This window comes from Equus przewalskii, chromosome 2 (genome assembly GCF_037783145.1).
Source record: "Equus przewalskii isolate Varuska chromosome 2, EquPr2, whole genome shotgun sequence".
NCBI lineage: Eukaryota > Metazoa > Chordata > Mammalia > Perissodactyla > Equidae > Equus > Equus przewalskii.
The window spans coordinates 41,970,281-41,985,325 of NC_091832.1; the positions used below are offsets into that span (position 1 = coordinate 41,970,281).

A 15,045-nucleotide genomic window follows, 5' to 3' on the forward strand; every position below is an offset into this window, starting at 1 on the left:
GTCCGACCCCGGGCTGCTTCCTGACCTGAGCCCTGACCTCTCCTCCCACAGAGGCTGACACCTGTGCTTGCCCTGGCGACACTGATAGCTGCCTTTGGATCATCCTTCCAGTATGGGTACAACGTGGCCGCTGTCAACTCCCCTGCCGAGGTAGGTGGCTGTAGTGAGGGAGACGCAGCCCCCAGTAAACAGGGAGGTGGGTTGGGAGCAGCCCGTGCCGGGCGTGGTCGCCAGGGTGAGACTGCACACACACACTGAGGGCACACAGTGGGTCCTCAAGCGAAAGGAGGGGAACACACCCAAGAGACAGTGCAGGGCTTGGGAACTTACAGGCACAGGGCCATGGGGATGGACCAAGTGCCCAGGCCTCAGCTTCTCACAGAGAGCCAGCCAGCTGGACACACAGTGGGCTGGCCTCTGGGGTCAGGGTCTGATCTGCAGGCTTGCAATCTACAGAGGAGTCTGCAGAGGCAGGGATCGCCCAACAGACTGGCAGACTGGAGTCAGTCCTTTCTGGTGGTAGAGACATCCCGGGCGGATGGCCTCTCAGAGGCCTCTCAGCCCTCCCCATGGGTGCCCCCTGCTAATTGCTGTTAACTTTCGCCCTTTCCTCCACTTAATAGTGTTGATATTTGTGCGCCCAGCTCATCCCATTGGGTGGCCCAACAACTTAGGTGGCTCTTTCTGCAAAACCAGGCCAAATGATCTGGGTGTTCTGTTTTGCTTTGTTCTCCAGCTCATGAAAGCATTTTATAATGAGACCCACTACAGTAGATTCAGTGAATACATCAGCGAGTTTTCCTTGACGTTGCTGTGGTCCATTTCTGTGTCCATGTTTCCCTTTGGAGGCTTCGTCGGATCCCTCATGGTTGGCCCCTTGGTGAATAGACTTGGCAGGTAAGGGAAGGTAATTTTCAATTCCCCAAAACTCATAGACTCCTTCAGAGTTTGACCCCTAGGCCTAAAGCTGAAATTGTTCTTGGAAAACTAGTTTATAACCGTTGTGATGATTTCTGTTTTCTAACATGATCTTAAGAATAAGACTAGACATTGACCAAGTGTTTGGGGACCTAGGCAAGGTCTGAGGGCCAGAAGTAGGGGTGATGAGGCTCAGGCTCTGGGTGGGATACCGAAAGAGCAGAGTATGCTTCAGAGGTCCGGACTCACTCTTGCTGTCTCTGCTCTCTTGCCTTGAAGATATTTTCCCTACCAAAGCCAAAAACAAGTTCTCTCCTCTTTTTTCACCTTTCGAAGGGTGGAACACCAGATGATGTGGCCACGATGTTAGTCCCACCCGAGAACACAGTGCAGCGTCCTTGATCTCTGCCTCTTAAAGGAACACAAACGAACTGCTCCATTCTTTTACCTTGGGATCAAGTAATGTGCAAAATTTAGCCCAAATTAAATTCATGTAAAACTTTGAAATGGCTGAGATCAGTGTCAGGCACTTCAGTGTGAAACTGTGGTCCCAGAGTGAGTCTGACTGTGAGTGTCGTGAACGCCAAGGGCAGAGCTTATATCTTTGCCCCTAATTCTAGAAGCATTAGAAATTCTGTATTTGATTCCAAAACATGTCCTTAAGACATCCCACTCCCCCAGGTAAATTCCACAGACAGGAGAGAGCAGCCCCCTTAAAAACAGCGTTTCCCAGCTCCTCCCCTCCAACCCCTTCCCTTCACGAATGGGTACACAGAGGCTGGGGGAGGTCGAGTCGCTGTTCTTGACCACAGATCTAGTTAGCTCAAGAGTCAAGGTCAGAACCCAGACCTTAACTCCTTCTCCAGTATTTTTCAAAAAGAATCTGAGAATAGAAACATAGAACCTCTGGTTTGGGATCTAAGATCCTAAGGTCTTTCTGGAGGGTTGATGTTGAACTCGCAGTTTTCCTTGGGACCCCCAGGGCAGGACATCTATCAGTCAAGTCACAGTGAGATCTGCAGGACGCTTCTCTTTGAGTGAAGGACTTGCCATCTGGTGTGCAGATGGAGCCGACAGTTGCTTGTCCAACCATCTGCTTGAGAATGTGATAAATCCTATTCAGTTGCTTGTGGTTTTCTTAAAGATTTGTAGGTGTTCCTTAAAGAACAGTAGCAACTAACAATTTATTGATGGATTCCTATGTGCCAGGATCTAGCCTGAGTGCTTCTAGGGTTATTGATTCCTCTAATCCTTACAAAAGCCCCATCCGCTTTTCAAAGATGGGAAAATGAGACACAGAGAGACAGTGTAACATACCCAAGATTACACAGCTGGGAGGAAATTTCACTTCTGAGCAAGTGCAAGTAAACTCCACATTGTACTCTGTTATATTGGGCAGACGTCCTCTCAATCTGTTGCTTTATTTTCTAATCAGACATATAGTATCATTTTTATACAAAATTTTTAAATGTTCATGTGGTCAAATTTAAGTCTCGTTTATGGTTTCTGATTTTTGTGTCTTAAGTAGCTTTCCCTACTTGGAATCATAAGGATAGTCTTCTATAATTTTAAAAATAATCTTACAATTTTGTTTTTCCCAAATAGATCTGGAATTTTGTTTTGTATATAGTGAGTGATGAGAGAAAGCTAATTTTATTTTTTTCCCATGTGAAAAGTCAGTTGCTCTCAGATTTATCTTAGTTATTTGTGTTTCTTTACTCCTCTGTGTTAATTTTTAAATCAATTTGTCAACATCCCTGAGGAAAGATTCTGCTTGGAATTTCTTTGGATTTATCATTTAATTTGAGAAAAACTGACATCCTTACGCTGTTGAATCATCCCTCTTCGTGAGCAAGCGAGGGCTAATTTATTTATTCTGGAATGCGCTGTGGTTCCTTATCTGAAGTTTCATGTCTTTGTCATCAGTTTTGGAAAATTCAGCCGTCAGTTCTACAAATATTCTCTCTCCTCCATTTTCTATATTCTTTCTTCTAGAACTCCATGGATTTCCTCCATATCTTTGATTGTTGTTGTTGCTGCCCTATTGACTTCTTCAAAAAATTATTTTTTAAAAATTGTGGTAAAATACGTATAATATAAAATTTACCATTTTAACCATTTTTAAGTGTCCAGGCTACTGGCATTAAGCACATTCACATTGTTGTGCAACCACCTCGACCATCCATCTCCACGACTTTTCATCTTACAAAACTGAAACTGTGCCCCGGTAAACAAGAACTCCTCATTCCCGCCTTCCCCCAGCCCCTGGGACCCACCATTCAACTTTCCGTCTGTGAGTTTGACTACCCCAGGGACCTCATATGAGTGGAATCATACAAGATTTGTCCTTTTGTGACTAGGTTATTTCACTTAGCGTAATATCCTCAAGGTGCATCCGTGTTGTAGCATGTGTCAAAATTTCCTTCCTTTTTAAGGCTGAATAACATTCTGTTGTATGAATATATCACATTTTGTTTATCCATTCATTTGTCGATGGACATTTGGTTGCTTCCACCTTTTGGCTTTTGTGAATAATGATACTATAATCCACGTCTTAATCTCTCCTATTTCCCATCTTCTTCTCTCTCCCTCTCTGTTACTGTCTATGTAACTTCCTCGAGTCTACCTCCCTATTCATTAATTCTCTCCTCAGCCGTAATTCCCCTACTAAATTTTTTATTGCAATGACTATACTTTTCATTTCAAGAAGTTTTGTTTACTTGTTTTGAAAATTTGTCTCTCTTTTTGATATTGTTTCGGATAGGTTTTGTTTTATATAGTTTCTTGTTCTCCCTTTAGCATATTTTGATTCCTTGTTTTCTGACACTAACCGTGTAATACATTTTGTAGCCTCTGTCCGATTCTGTCGTCTGAAACTGCGCTGTTCGTACATGCAGCTCTTGCATATGGTGGCTTGTTGTGTGTGTTGTGATGGTGGGGCTCCATCGCTCGCGGGCCTGACTGAGGGACCCCTGGGGAGCCCGATGTGAGGAGCCTCTCGAGAAGTTTTCCCTGTGCCTTTGTCAGGCTCCAGGGCCCAAGTCCACCTCCAGTCTTGACTTAAATGGAGGTGCTTTTTAAGTTTTATTAAGTTTGATGTTATAGGTTTTTAGGAGATACCCTTTGTCAGCTTACATAAGTTCCCTTATTTTTATGGTTTTTAAAAAAATCATAATGAGTATCAAATTTTATTGACTTCTTTTGCTGCTTCAGTTGATAATCCTATATTTTTCCCCAGTGTAATCTTTAATATGGTGTTTTTAACACTGAAAGTTCTTTTTCATATATGCTGTTGAATTCAATCTGCTGATATTTCATTTAGGATTTTTGTATCTATGTTGGTAAGTGAAGTTGGCTCACACTTTTCTTCTAATATCCTCACCCAGTTTGAATTTCAAGATTACACTAAAATCATGTTTGTTTATGATTGAAAAAGCCCTTTACTGTATTGTAATTTGTGACTTTCCCTCTACCCGCCACCGCTGATGCCCTCTGCACTGTGGGCATTTCCGTTTGCTCCCACAGAGACTATTCCACACCAGGCTCCACACTTGACCTGTGTCAGTCTTCAGTCAACAGCAAAGCTTAAAACACAACAGTGAAGCTTACTGCTTGAACCGAATAGATGCTCAATGAACGTTTGTTAAATGAATGAGTGAATTCTTAAACCAGACAATTAATTGATATTTGTCCTCTGCAGAAAAGGGACCTTGCTGTTTAACAACATATTTTCCATCGTGCCCGCCATCTTAATGGGAACCAGCAAAACTGCCAGGTCGTACGAGATGATAATTTTGTCCAGACTTTTGGTGGGAATATGTGCAGGTAACAATGCTACGCTTGCTACGGTTCTGTGATTTAGGATAATCAAGAGGAGGGGAACAGGCACTGGTGTCTGAGCGTATAGATTCGTGCTGTTGCTCTGCCTCTGCCGTGAGGAGATGCTCGAGCCCCTGCGTTGGTGTCAGGGGTGGACAGCAGGCGGATCTTCACTGTGACGTTTCCTGCTAAGAAAGCTGTTCTTTGAAAGACTGAAATGCAGAATCTTAGGTTCCGAAGGATCCTTCCATTCCAGTCTCTCTTCTCAGCATTGTCTAAACTGCAGGTTGGGACCAGTTAGTGGGTGCTGACATCTGTTTAGTGAGCAGGATTTTCTTTTTTTAACTAGAGCAGACTGTGTCACGTGTCATAAAAGTAAGGACTATCTTTTGAAGCTTTTGTTTCAGTTGCTCATCTGTGTGCGTATGTGAACCAGGTGGCCGTGTAAAGTGTATTTCTGCGTTTTCTATTGTGAGTCAAAACAGCTTGAGAAACAGTCTAATGTGCGAAGCCCTCTACTTAGGGAGTCAAGGATAGCAGCCTGTCACCTGCGTGGGGCTTTAAAGTGTGCGAAGGGCTTTTCGTGGGTTCTGGCTCCCTTAGTGCTTCAGCGCCCGCCTGCTGGCGGCCTAGCTCTCACCTCAGCCCCTGTGGAGCTGGTTTGCAAGCCCTGCAAAGCCATGCAGCCCAGGCTGTTGTTGAGTGCTTCTAGAAAACTCCCCCGTAATTGCTTCAGACGGAGGAGGAGCCGTCGCTGGAGCCGGCCCGTGGCCTTCCCCCCGAGTTGGCGTTCTCTTGAGGCAGTGATTCCCAGGGTCAGTCGAGGTGAGTGAGGCGCCTGGGTGTAAAGCAAGGAGGCGCCTGCTCTCGGGGCGTGCACCTTCAGGGTGGGCTCCGAAGGGGAGCGCCCTCGGGAATGCTGCACCCGGGGCACCTCCCTTGCCCCCTCTACCCGGCTCTGGCATTGCCAAGTAACTCTCATTTTCTCCTTCCAAACACGGGGATAGGGATGAAGGGATCCTCTGGCTAGATAGCAGCAAAGCCTTTCGCTGGAGCTCATTGACAACGCGGGGCGGAGGAGGGGCGGAGGGGCGGAGGGGCGGAGGGGCGGAGGGGCGGAGGGGCGGAGGGGCGGAGGGGCGGAGGGGCGGAGGGGCGGAGGGGCCGGCGGCCGGCGAGGAGCCTGGCGTCAGGGGAAATGGTGAGGGGTTGCAGGCCTGGGGACAGAAGAGGAAAACAAGGTTCCTGGAGGGAGAAGAAGTCCTTTCAAGGAGAGAATGATGGGCCCCCTGGCAAACTTCACTTCATATTCACATTCCCTGGGGGCGCCCGGACGGGTCTCTGCCATCTTGGCCTGAGCCCCCAGGGCACCTGGCCCCGCCCCTGGCCCTGCGGTGGGGCTCAGCGTTAGGAAAATAGACGATTCCTGAAAGTTGCCAGCTGTGAGCTGAGGCAGTCGCTTTTTGATTGACCATCCAACATTTCAGAGTTGGTTCCAACAGTGAAATATTAGGCTCCCATAGATGACAGATCACGGTTAAAAACCCACCTTTACTCCTGAGCAAGCGTTCCTTTCAGTCAGCTGTTCTCACACTTTTTGGCCTCACTTCCCCTTTACACTCTTCAAATTATTGAGGGCCCCAAAGAGCTTTTGCTGATATGGGATTTATTGATCAATATTTACCATATTAGAAAATTGCAACCAAGAAATGTCTTACTTCCTTTAAAAATAACAATAATAAGCCCATTACGTGTCTTTGTGAAAATAACTGTATTTTCTGAAACAAAAAATTTAGCGAGGAGAGTGGCATTGCTTTACATGTTTGCAAATCTCTTTCACCTCTGACTTAGTAGAAGACAGCCAGACCCTCAGCCCTGCTCCTGGGCTCTGCTGCTTGTGATCGCACACGGCGTGTAGCCTCTGGAAAACTCCATGTGTGCTCACGAGAGAGCGAGGATGACAGGGAAAAATAACATCTTGGGATTTTTATGAAAATAGTTTTGGTCTCACTGACCCCCTAGAAAGGGGTCAGGAGCCTGGGTCCTCAGGTCGAGCTTAGAGAACACCCGCAGAAGCATAGTTCCTTTGCAGTTAGTTCTTGAAAAAGTCAGGAAAATGCAGCATGAAGCTGCATGCCTCTTAGACATCCTGATGCTGAAGTAAACAACCACCGCGGCCGGCGGGCGCAGAGAGAAATACGAGTTGGACTAGAGGATGCTCACGGGTTACTGGCTTGCTGAGTTAGCTTTGGCAGGAAGGCTGAAGGCTTTCGCTCAAGGACTTTAAACGTTAGGAGCCACTCTCTCTGACTCTGTGTCAGAACAGGCCGGCTGGGGTTGCCCCAGGGAGTCATTTTTAAGACAAAATAGAGATTGCTTCCACCAACATGAAGGGAATCGCATCTCTTCAGCAGCCTCCTGCTGTCTGACGCCTCAGCGCTGTCCTTGATCAGGTTCAGAAGCACTCGCCACTGAGAACGGCCTGAGTGGTGACCACGGGGCCTCAGCGTCCTCCACAGGAGGCACCGGGCCTGCGGGGTGCCTCCCCTACAAGACCCTATTGGCTGTTCTAAAGACTGCCTCCTGTGCTCGGAAAACCAGAAAGAACCCATGGTGATGAACGCAGATGTCTCTTTTAAAATACTAAACAGAGACACCCTTGGGCAGAATGGCGAAGCTTGAGAACTTGCCCTTCAGTTCCCTCCTGTCTCAGTGTCTCCCAAGGCCGTCCCAGGAGCAGCAGCTCTGGCCTCTGCCCACCCCAGGCTCCGTTTCCACTCCGTCTCCCCGTGGCCGGAGTCTCCCGCAGACCCCACGTCTCTCTGAGAGTTCTGACTACGTGTAGGATACTTGGACTAACAACCCACCTTGTAACAACCCGTCTGACCTTCCTCTGAGACTCCTAGCCTCTCATTGGGCCTTTAGGAGAATTAAAAGGGATAATGTACGTGAAAATGCTTCAGAACCTGAAAATTAAGTTCCACCTATTCTTTTTTTTTTTTTTTAACGATTTATTTTTTACTTTTCCTTATTCTCCCCAAAGCCCCCCAGTACATAGTTGTGTATTTTAGTTGTGGGTCCTTCTAGTTGTGGCATGTGGGACGTGACCTCAGCATGGCTTGATGAGCAGTGCTAGGTCCGTGCCCAGGATTCGAACCAACAAAATCCTGGGCCAGTGAAGCAGAGCGTGCGAACTTAACCACTTGGCCACCGGGCCAGCCCCAAGTTCCAACTATTCTTAAGATCAGATTCTAGTCAGATGGGAAAACTTACAAGTTTACATATTGGGGATTCAGAAGTAATCCAGGCGTTACGTACGTCCCAGGTGGCAGTTGTTCCACATTGTGTATTTAAGTTTTTAACGTTTATTATAAATAAAGCTTGTGTTTCAGTGTCTGTCAAGGTATCTATGATGGGTTTATCATGTGACATACTGTCTCAGAAGCGGGCAGGGTCCTTGGCCTTTTATTAACAGACTCCCCAGGGAGCAGCAGAGGAGAGAGTGTCTAGACCAACCCGGGCTTTTCCTCTCTGAGGCCAAGCCAGTCAGGAGGGAAGACCTGAGGTCAGGCAGGCCTCTGTCCCCAGGCACCACCAGGCCAGAAGCAAGGGCATCTGTTCATAACTTCTTTGGTCAGACTATTTTCTCCTTCCTTAAAAGTTCAAAGGACTAAGAATTAAAAGAGGCGTTTGCATACTCCTGCAGCTTCCGGAAAGTTTCATCCCAACTAGTGTGATTGCTGAGTAAGAATAAATGTATTTGGAGACACACCTTGGCCCTGCCAGACTAACGTTTCCTGGTCATGTTTTCATTCCAACCCCTCTCCCAGGTCTGTCTTCCAACGTTGTCCCTATGTACTTAGGGGAGCTGTCCCCTAAGAACCTGAGGGGGGCTCTCGGGGTGGTGCCCCAGCTCTTCATCACCGTTGGCATCCTTGTGGCCCAGATCGTTGGTCTTCGGAGTCTCCTTGCAACTGAAGAAGGTAAGCTCAGGGTGCCTCTGGACCCGCAGCCCTCCCTCTGCTCCGACTGGACGTTTCTGTGAGCCTGTCTTTTCTCTCTAATCGACTGGCTGTCCTTGTGGGCCCCACACTGCCCTGACCCCACAATGCTGGTATGGCGTTAGCACAGAGCAGGCCCTGAACAAGTTGGTGGGGAAGGATTGGCTGATGTTTCCTAGTCCCTCTGAGGACACGGATGAGGTGGCTTTGAGTGAGCAGGAAGCGCTATTGTCTGACTGTCTCTAGGCCTGCTTGGTGGCTGTCCGTATGGGGGCCTGGGGCATAGTGATGCCAGCTACCTGTGTTACTGCTTCGCTGGAGCCACCCCCCGCCCCAATGCCGCTGCCCAGGGGGCTCTGTGATGATCCCTTTCCACAGCCAGGAAAGACAGTCCCTCCACCTGGCACGTGTGGGTGAGGTGGCGAGTCTCATCCAGACCGTGACTCCAGAGCTGCGCCCCCTCCCAGGAGCCTGGGACCTGTACACAGTAGGTGCACAGTAACTTGCAACCATCACTGTGTCTGCGAGACCTCCCCTCTCTTTGTCATGGGTCTCAAAACTCTGAAAGGGGAATCACCATTAATAACAACACCAGTCAAACGTATGAAGTACTCCTCGTAGGCCAGCACCAAGGCTTTCATATTCATCCACTGAATCCCCCGAACAAGCCTACAAAGCACGTACTGGTATCATACCTACTTTACAGGTGCCAAACCTGAGGCATGGAGAGGTGGGATGACATGTCCAAGGTCTCATTAGGACACCAGCCCAGGCAGCTCAGGCCCACATCCATGTTTAACTGCCACTGTCTCCTGCCTTTGAATCACTCTTGTAAGGAGCTGGGCCCAGGAGTGAGGGGCGAGCGTCCTGTCTCCCAGTGACGGCATGTAAACAACCAGCAGCGCCCAGAGCCATCCGCAGCACCGGCATCTGGGAAGTGTTCTCTGCTGTGCTCCCGGGAGGGAGGGGGCCTCAGAGAGGCCTGGACCAAGGGTATGGAGGATGGGCGTTCCAGACACGGGCAGAGGGGCAGAAGTGTACAAGTTCTTCCACATTCAGGGAACTGCAGATGTGGTGGGGGGCTGCATTTTGTCCCTCCGTCCTTTATTCTGAGTATTTGACCATCAGTACCCTTCTTCTAGACAGAGTGTGTGGAGGGCAGGGCTTGGCCTTATCTATTTTTGAATCTCCAGCACAATTCCTGGCACATAATAGGTGCTCAAAGAACAAGGAAGGAGAACCAGAAGAGAATAGTGTCAGAGAAGCCTCCAGAAGAGAGTGGCACGGGAGGCGGAAGGTCACCGTGCAGAGGCTGCAAAGAAGCCAGGGGTCAAGGTTGGCACACGGTATCTGGATTTGGCAGTGAGGGGTCTCCGAGACCTCGGGAAAAGGTTTTCAGTGTAGAGTGTGGGGCCAGAGGCCGGATGGCAGTGGCCTGGACAGCAGGTACGTCCACTGTTGCTGTAGGCCGTGCTGGGTGAGGCAGGCCCCCAGGTTAGCTAGGGTTAGCTGGGCCCTGGATTCGGAGCCGAGGTCGGGAAGATGATCAGCCAGCCAGTACAACGGTGGGCAGGGCAGGAGGTGAATTTAAGATTGCCTGGCACTCGTTTTCCTGGTGAAGAGCAATGAGGTTATAGGATGGGGGAAGCTTCAGAGGTTGAAATATGGCTTGAAAAAGATGATGTCTAAATGAGGGTGTTCTTCCTTGATTTCTCTTCTGTTTCAGTAGTTGGACTCTATTTTAGAAGAGATTGATGGTAAATCACGGGTTGTCAGGTGGTCACAGTTTTAAGTTTGACTAAGAGTCTGTGTAATGTGTGGTTAAGAATACCCAGAGTGGCCGCGCCTGTGTTCGAATCCAAGCTTTGCTCCTAAATGCTGACCTTGGGCAGGAGGCCTCCACCCTCCAGCCTCAGCGTTTGCAGGTGTCAAATGGGACTGACCTCGGTACCTGCCTCTTGATGTTGCTGTGATGGGGGAGTGAAGAGCCATTAGACTGGGGCCTGGCAGGCAGGTATCCATGGTTGTCACCTACTGCAAGCCCTAGGAGAAGAGGGGCAAGTCAGGCACTAACCACTCCTAGAAGGAGCCTGAACTACTCATTCACTTATTTACCCATTTTTATTGTGAGATATAACATATGTAAGGAAATGTGCATAAAACGTAAACGTGCATTTAGTCAAACAAATCAAACACCTGTGTGACCACTACCCAGGTCCAAGACTAGAACAACACCAGCCCACCAGAAGTCCTCTGTGCACCCCTCAATCACAGCCTTCCAGCTCCCAAAGGGAACCACTGTGTTGACATTTTATTTGTGATCATCGCATCCTTGGTTTTCCCTATAGTTTCACTACCTTTCGCGAAGGTTAGAGTTAATGTTTCTGGACTTTATCGAAGGGAACCACATTGTGCAGATTATTGCCTCCGACATGGTGTTTGTGGGATTGGCTCCTGTCCTGGCTTCTTTCATTTTCATTACAGTATAAATTTACATTTTATGAATACACCGTGATTTGTGTATCCATTTGCCATTGTGGACGCTTGCATTGTTTCTAGTTTTCATTTCTCTGATCAGTGCTGCTCTGACGATTCCAGTTCAGGGGTCCTGGTGGCCTGGGCATACACCTGAACAGGACTGCTGGGTCACAGTGTGAAGGTGGCCAGCGTCACCAGCTCCTGCCATACTGTTCTCTAAAGATGCTGCATGTCCGCACATGGCAGTGTGGAGACTTCTTATTCACCCACATTCTCGTCAGCACTTGTTATTCTCAGAATTTTTCATTTTGTCCATCTGGTAGGTGGGCAGGGCTTATTCATCATTACCCATTCTGGGACTATTTAGGGTGTCTGCTATTCTTAGGCACCATCCGTAGTGCTGGGATACGGGGGTAAGAAAGTCAAGCCCCTGCCCCTCAGAACCTGCGTACCAGCTCCAAAGAAAACTCACCAGGGTAATGGGGCAGCGTGGCCAGCTGGGCACCATGGGGGCAGGGCGGGGGCTGGAGGCTGGATGCTGGGTTTGGTGGGCCTCTCCCAGAGATGGCGTCAGAGCCAGGTCTCACGTTGAGACACTGGTTTCCCTGTAGGCTGGCCGATCCTCCTCGGGTTGACTGCCATTCCAGCAGCCCTGCAGCTCCTTCTACTGCCCTTCTTCCCCGAGAGCCCCAGGTACCTGCTGATTCAGAAGAAAGATGCAGCAGCTGCCAAAAACGGTAAGGCTTCCCTGTGAGAGGAGGAAAAGCAGCCAAGGGCGCAGCGTCTCGCTCCGGGGAAGCCATGGTCCACTCTCAGACCCCTCTCTGCTCCCCTCCTTTAGCACTGAAGAGGCTGCGTGGCTGGGATGATGTGGATGCCGAGATGGAGGAGATCCAGCTGGAGGACGAGGCCGAGAAGGCCGCGGGCATCATCTCCGTGCTGACGATGTTCAGGATGAGGTCCCTGCGATGGCAGGTCATCTCCATCATCATCCTCATGGGCGGCCAGCAGCTGTCAGGAGTGAATGCGGTACGGAGCTGCCCAGGGCCAGGGACAGCGGGCAGTGTCCAGGTGCAGGATTGCCCCAGGTCCAGGCTGCATCCTGCCCGGCCCCACCAGCCTCTGGGGTTGCCTTCCAGATCTACTACTACGCAGACCAGATCTACCTGAGCGCTGGGGTCAAAGACCAGGATGTCCAGTACGTGACGGTGGGCACAGGGGCTGTCAACGTGTTGATGACCATCTGCGCTGTGAGTGTCCAGGGGAACTGACTCCCTGTCCACTGCCAAGGTTGGAGAGAATCTTGAGAATGGGGGTCTTGGCCAAGGAAGGAGCCCGGATCTAAGATGGCAGGATGCTCCTTGGTCCCCTTATCTCTAGCCTCTTGGGCTCTCCTGAGATAGCCTGTCTCTTGTAGGGGACAGCCTATGGCTCCCCAAAGATGGAGAACCCTGCCCCCTACTCCAGTAGTTTCCTCTGTGTGAGGTGACTCTTCTCCAACATCTTACACTTGGGGCCAGGGCCACAGTCTGACAGGAACAAATACAGCACCTGGACTGGGCAGTGTGGTGGCCTGATGGCCATTCAAGGTCATACTCTTGGGGACACACATATGTACACAGGTGGGCATGTAACCCACCAGGCTCTCCTCACAGCTGCCCCTTCAGAAGTAGGTGTTTGGGATGGGCCAGGGGCTTCCTCTTGGGGTAGCTCCAGTCAGGGGTGTGGCTGGACCACCAGGGCCCACCCGACCTCCTGCCTGGCGGGTGCAGGGCTCCTGATCGCCGCTGCTTCCTTCGCCCCTTCCCTCCAGGTGTTCGTGGTGGAGTACCTGGGGAGGAGGGCCCTGCTCCTCCTGGGCTTCTCTGTCTGCTTCATCGCTTGCTGCGTGCTGACCGTCGCTCTGGCTCTGCAGGTGAGGAAGCTGGGCCCCACGTGGAGGCGCCCAGAAGCCAGAGCAGTGTCACTCTCACCCTCTGCCCTCACTTACGTTATAGGAAAAAAGACCAAAATGACGTTGTTATAGCCGTTAGGATGAGTCAGATGCCTGGGGACCACGTGTAGCTGTACCCCCCACCCTCAGTAGCCCCCTTGCCCACTTCCAGATAATTTTCCAGTGGCATCCAGGTGGTTCTGCCTGTTGAAGGAGCAGCCAGGTGCCATCCTTTCCCAGCCCAGGTGGAGTACCTGGCCCTCTGGGGACCAAGGTTCCTGACATCCCCATCCCAGCTTTGTCTCTCCTTTGCCCAGGGTTTATCCAACTCTGTTTTCCCCCCACAGGACAGGGTATCCTGGATGCCTTACATCAGCATCGTCTGTGTCATCTCCTACGTCATAGGACATGCCCTTGGGCCCAGTATGTACCCAGAGCTGGTTCTGTGGTTTCATTGCCCCCTCTCCTGCATCAGCCCTAGAAACTTCTGGCTTGAGCTCATCAGAGAGGCTCCAGGGAGGGCAGGATGCAGCCCCAACATGGCTTCTCTCCTCATCTTCCTATTTCAGAGGGGGTTGGGTGGAGCATAATTAGAGCGATGACAGTAAAGCAGCCTGTGTAGGTGCCCTGTGTGATTGGCATAGAGAGCCTTACGGGTGGTCATGGCCCCTTTTCGGGAATCACAGGATATCATCTATTGTGCTGAACTCTTGCTATTTGCCTTCTCACACTGCTTCTCCACAAGACCAGGAGTCCGGGAGACACACCCCTGCCCCCCCAGCCAGGTGCTGAGGGCGCCTTGCACATGGCAGGGGCACCAGGACCCTTTGCGGGCTGGCTCTGCCCACAGGGGAGCCAGCTCTTCTTCTCCCTCCCCCAAGGTCCCATCCCGGCGCTGCTCATCACGGAGGTCTTCCTTCAGTCCTCCAGGTCGGCCGCCTACATGGTGGGGGGCACCGTCCACTGGCTCTCCAACTTCGCTGTGGGCTTGGTCTTCCCGTTCATTCAAGTAAGTGCATCCCGGGGGGCCCGGATTCACAAAATCCACAAGCAGTGAAGTGAGGACCTTTTCGAGAAGGTGAACCCGGCTCCCCTTCCCGCAGGTGGGCCTCGGAGCTTACAGCTTCATCATCTTTGCCGTGATTTGCCTTCTCACCACCATCTACATCTTCCTGATTGTCCCTGAGACCAAGGGCAAGACATTCGTGGAGATCAATCACATTTTCACCAAGATGAATAAGGTGTCAGACGTGCACCCGGCAAAGGATGAACTGAAGGACATCCCCCTCTCTGCCGTGGAGCTGTAGCTTGAGAGGAGGGGCCTGTTAAGCGGTCGGTGTGGAGCTTCCCTCCTGGGCTTTTTTTCTGACTAAAAGTTGTCTATGAGTATCCAGCACTAGGCCAAGGCCAGTGTGGAATGCAGGCCCCAATGGGACTGTCCGAAAGGCTTCTGTGCGGTTCTGAAAGCCAAGCTGTCTCTGTCCAGATTGACCCATCTCCAACCCCAAGTCACAGCGAGCAGCTGTCCCCTAGCTGTGCTGGGTGAGCCACTGTGGGACTCCGGGTGACGCCAGCTCTTATGATAAGAATCGTTGGTAGGGTAGTGCGATGGAAGGAATACAATTTTGCCAGAGAAAGAAACTCTTCTTTAATTCCGAGTCTTCTGGGGGCCACAAGCCTGTGTTCAGAGCAGAATTCATTCTCTTGTCAGATCCACCTCCAGAAACACCAGTCTTGGAAAGTGTGTTGTCACAAGTAATAATGTCTAAGAAGCTGGGGAACAGGTCCCTGTGGAGATTTTAACTGAGTCAGAGATTATTGATCATAAATTATATTGTTAGGGGACAACAGAATTGCATCTGTATACTCAATAAAATGAATAATGGTTACTTTTCA

At 50.2% G+C, this 15,045-nt stretch overlaps 1 protein-coding gene across 4 annotated transcripts in view; it reads left to right on the forward strand.

Annotated features, from left to right (window-relative positions):
- The window catches only part of SLC2A5 (solute carrier family 2 member 5), a 31,264-nt gene extending 16,219 nt beyond the window's left edge, over positions 1-15,045 (forward strand). For 2 of the 4 annotated variants that reach the window (XM_008509156.2, XM_008509157.2), the window contains exons 2-12: positions 52-150; positions 737-897; positions 4,619-4,743; positions 8,568-8,720; positions 11,828-11,953; positions 12,058-12,245; positions 12,356-12,466; positions 13,030-13,131; positions 13,497-13,572; positions 14,031-14,158; positions 14,253-15,045. In XM_008509156.2, coding sequence (XP_008507378.1) covers positions 52-150; positions 737-897; positions 4,619-4,743; positions 8,568-8,720; positions 11,828-11,953; positions 12,058-12,245; positions 12,356-12,466; positions 13,030-13,131; positions 13,497-13,572; positions 14,031-14,158; positions 14,253-14,456 — 1,473 coding nt within the window. In that variant the 3' untranslated portion in view covers positions 14,457-15,045. The remainder of the gene's footprint in view (positions 1-51; positions 151-736; positions 898-4,618; positions 4,744-8,567; positions 8,721-11,827; positions 11,954-12,057; positions 12,246-12,355; positions 12,467-13,029; positions 13,132-13,496; positions 13,573-14,030; positions 14,159-14,252) is intronic. The other 2 variants (XM_008509159.2, XM_070610909.1) reach the window with 1 other exon arrangement.